Source organism: Austrofundulus limnaeus, unplaced genomic scaffold (genome assembly GCF_001266775.1).
Source record: "Austrofundulus limnaeus strain Quisiro unplaced genomic scaffold, Austrofundulus_limnaeus-1.0 Scaffold82, whole genome shotgun sequence".
NCBI lineage: Eukaryota > Metazoa > Chordata > Actinopteri > Cyprinodontiformes > Rivulidae > Austrofundulus > Austrofundulus limnaeus.
The window spans coordinates 1678061-1680281 of NW_013952484.1; the positions used below are offsets into that span (position 1 = coordinate 1678061).

The 2221-nt window shown below is 39.4% G+C and overlaps 1 protein-coding gene across 1 annotated transcript in view; it reads right to left on the minus strand.

The window, feature by feature from the left end:
* utrn (utrophin) overlaps positions 1 to 2221 on the minus strand; it is a gene marked incomplete in the record, with an annotated part of 237438 nt that overhangs the window by 187341 nt on the left and 47876 nt on the right. Inside the window, 2 exon segments of the mRNA XM_014011589.1 lie at positions 206 to 356; positions 521 to 702. Coding sequence (XP_013867043.1) covers positions 206 to 356; positions 521 to 702 — 333 coding nt within the window.

Here is a 2221-nt window from a genome sequence, read left to right on the forward strand (position 1 = left end):
ACAGTATTTTTACAGTCTTTATTTTACAGTTAAAATAAATGTTTATTAAATAAAGTCTAATGTTACAACTAATCGTGGATCCCTTCACTTTCCTTCACTTCATTTTTGGTTAAAAACAAGCAGCAACTTTTCTACATCCTTCATTTGCTACTTCTTTATATTTGTGTTTAGGGAGGAAAACAGGTCTAAATGAAACTTTATTTACTTTGTGCTGTTCTAGCTGTTCCTGGTAGGCGTCCATGTCTTTAGCTGCTGGTTCTGTTTCGATCCTTTTGATCCGCTCCTCCGTCAGTGTCAGCCAATCAGAAAGCTGCTGTAGCTGCTGCTGCTGAAGGTCCATGAGAACTTCATGGAGCCTGGAGAAACAAGCACATGGGGACATTTAGATCAGTTTATTCACTTTTAAATCGAAGCAATTAAATGATGCAATTTGGTAGCCTTTCTCCTAAAATCCAAATAACTTCAACATGTTCGATTACAAATCAAAAATAAAAGGGCTGAAGTAGGAGCAGAACTTGACCTGGCCTGGCGGTCCATGCTGGCCACTCTGAGGGATTCCCAGCGGGAGTTGAGGAGTGTCATCTGCTCCCGAATTTCATCCTCTTCCTCTTTTGTGAGGTTCCCCTGGGCAATCAGGTGGTTGCCTGCCTGCAGCACATTCCCCACACTGCTCTGATGAGCCGTCAGCTCCATCATGAAGGCCTTAAAAACAAGACAAACACATGGTTCCAGTACAGGAAACCACCGATTTGTGTCCGTGTTTTCATGCAGCTGACCGAAGCAATGAAGGTCTAACAGTGAAGTGTTTATAATCTGCTTCGATTTTTCTCCATATGTTTTCATTTCTAATACTTCATAACGACCACAAAGAGCAGAGGACCTCACTTAAATGTGTATGTGCTGCTGTGGCAACAATCTGCAAGCACAAACAGACAAATAACCCAGTTGTGAAACAGAAAAGTGATGAAAGCGCAAATTTGCTTTTAAGTCACTGTAGCAAAAAAGAAACATATGAATGAACTCCAGCTTCTGTGAGCACTTCGAATGAAAGATTTTTGACAGCAACTGCACGAAATCTTGTTTTGTTTTTGTTTTTTTCCCCCACCCTCCTGAAAAGCTGTTGAAGAGGCTTTGGATCTTACTGCTCCATATTTCCCCAAACTAGGTTCCTGCTTTGACCTGGATTCCAGTCATTCATCCTCACAAATATTCACACTGCAGCCAAGGAAATCCTTTCAAAGCCCTTTTACACACACACAGCACAGACACACACCGCGCTAATGCCAAGCAAACAAGCATGCTCCGGGCCGGGGCACTTCGGAGTGCTGCGCGGCACAGCTCTCGGGAGAATTCCTGGAATTCCCGACATGTATAGAGCATGTACTGCTGGCTGTGGGAGGCCTGTCTCTCTCTGCTGGATGCTGTTGTTCACCCCGATGAGGAGTGACAGGTACAAACAGTGAGCTGATGCATGGATCAAACGGGTCGTATTCTTTTAGGTTATTATGACTTTTAAAGGGTTAATTTTTGTTTTAAATATGAAGGCATTTTTGGAAAGATAGCATTGATAACTTGGTACCACTTAATAATAAAGCTCCTCTTATAGATGGCTTTTAAAGAGTTTATAGATAGGTTATTAATTCATCTGTAAACACTTTATAAATCATTAATCAATGTTTATTTTGCAATAACTAAGGAAGAGAAAGATAAAAACTGTCTAAAAAGAAACATTTATATCAAAACTATGTAAAAGTATTGGACTTTTAAATAAAGTAAAAAATATTTTAGAACCACCAACACTCCATACATTATATCACTCATTTGTTGCTCCTTATATGACCTATTGTGTAGAGCGGTGGTTCCCAAACTTTTTATCTTCTGACCCACAAAATATCCATGGCAAAAACTTGTGACCCCAAGTATTACTGGTCTGAGTACACGAACTTTGTTAATAACCCTAAAAACACAGGCTTTTTGACAATCTAAACAGCTTAAATGCAAATATAAATACTTATTTATACTTTCTTGTGTTTTTGTAATAGTTATAGGGAAAATATTACATAAGCAATTATTTTATTACCTTTAAAATTGATTTATGGAGATTTTCCAAGGTGCTTCATGACCCATAATTGGGTCCCAAGCCCAACTTTGAGAACCAAAGTGCAGTGGTTCCCAAACTTTTCAGCTTTTGACCCACAAAATAGTAGCAGAGACCTGAGCC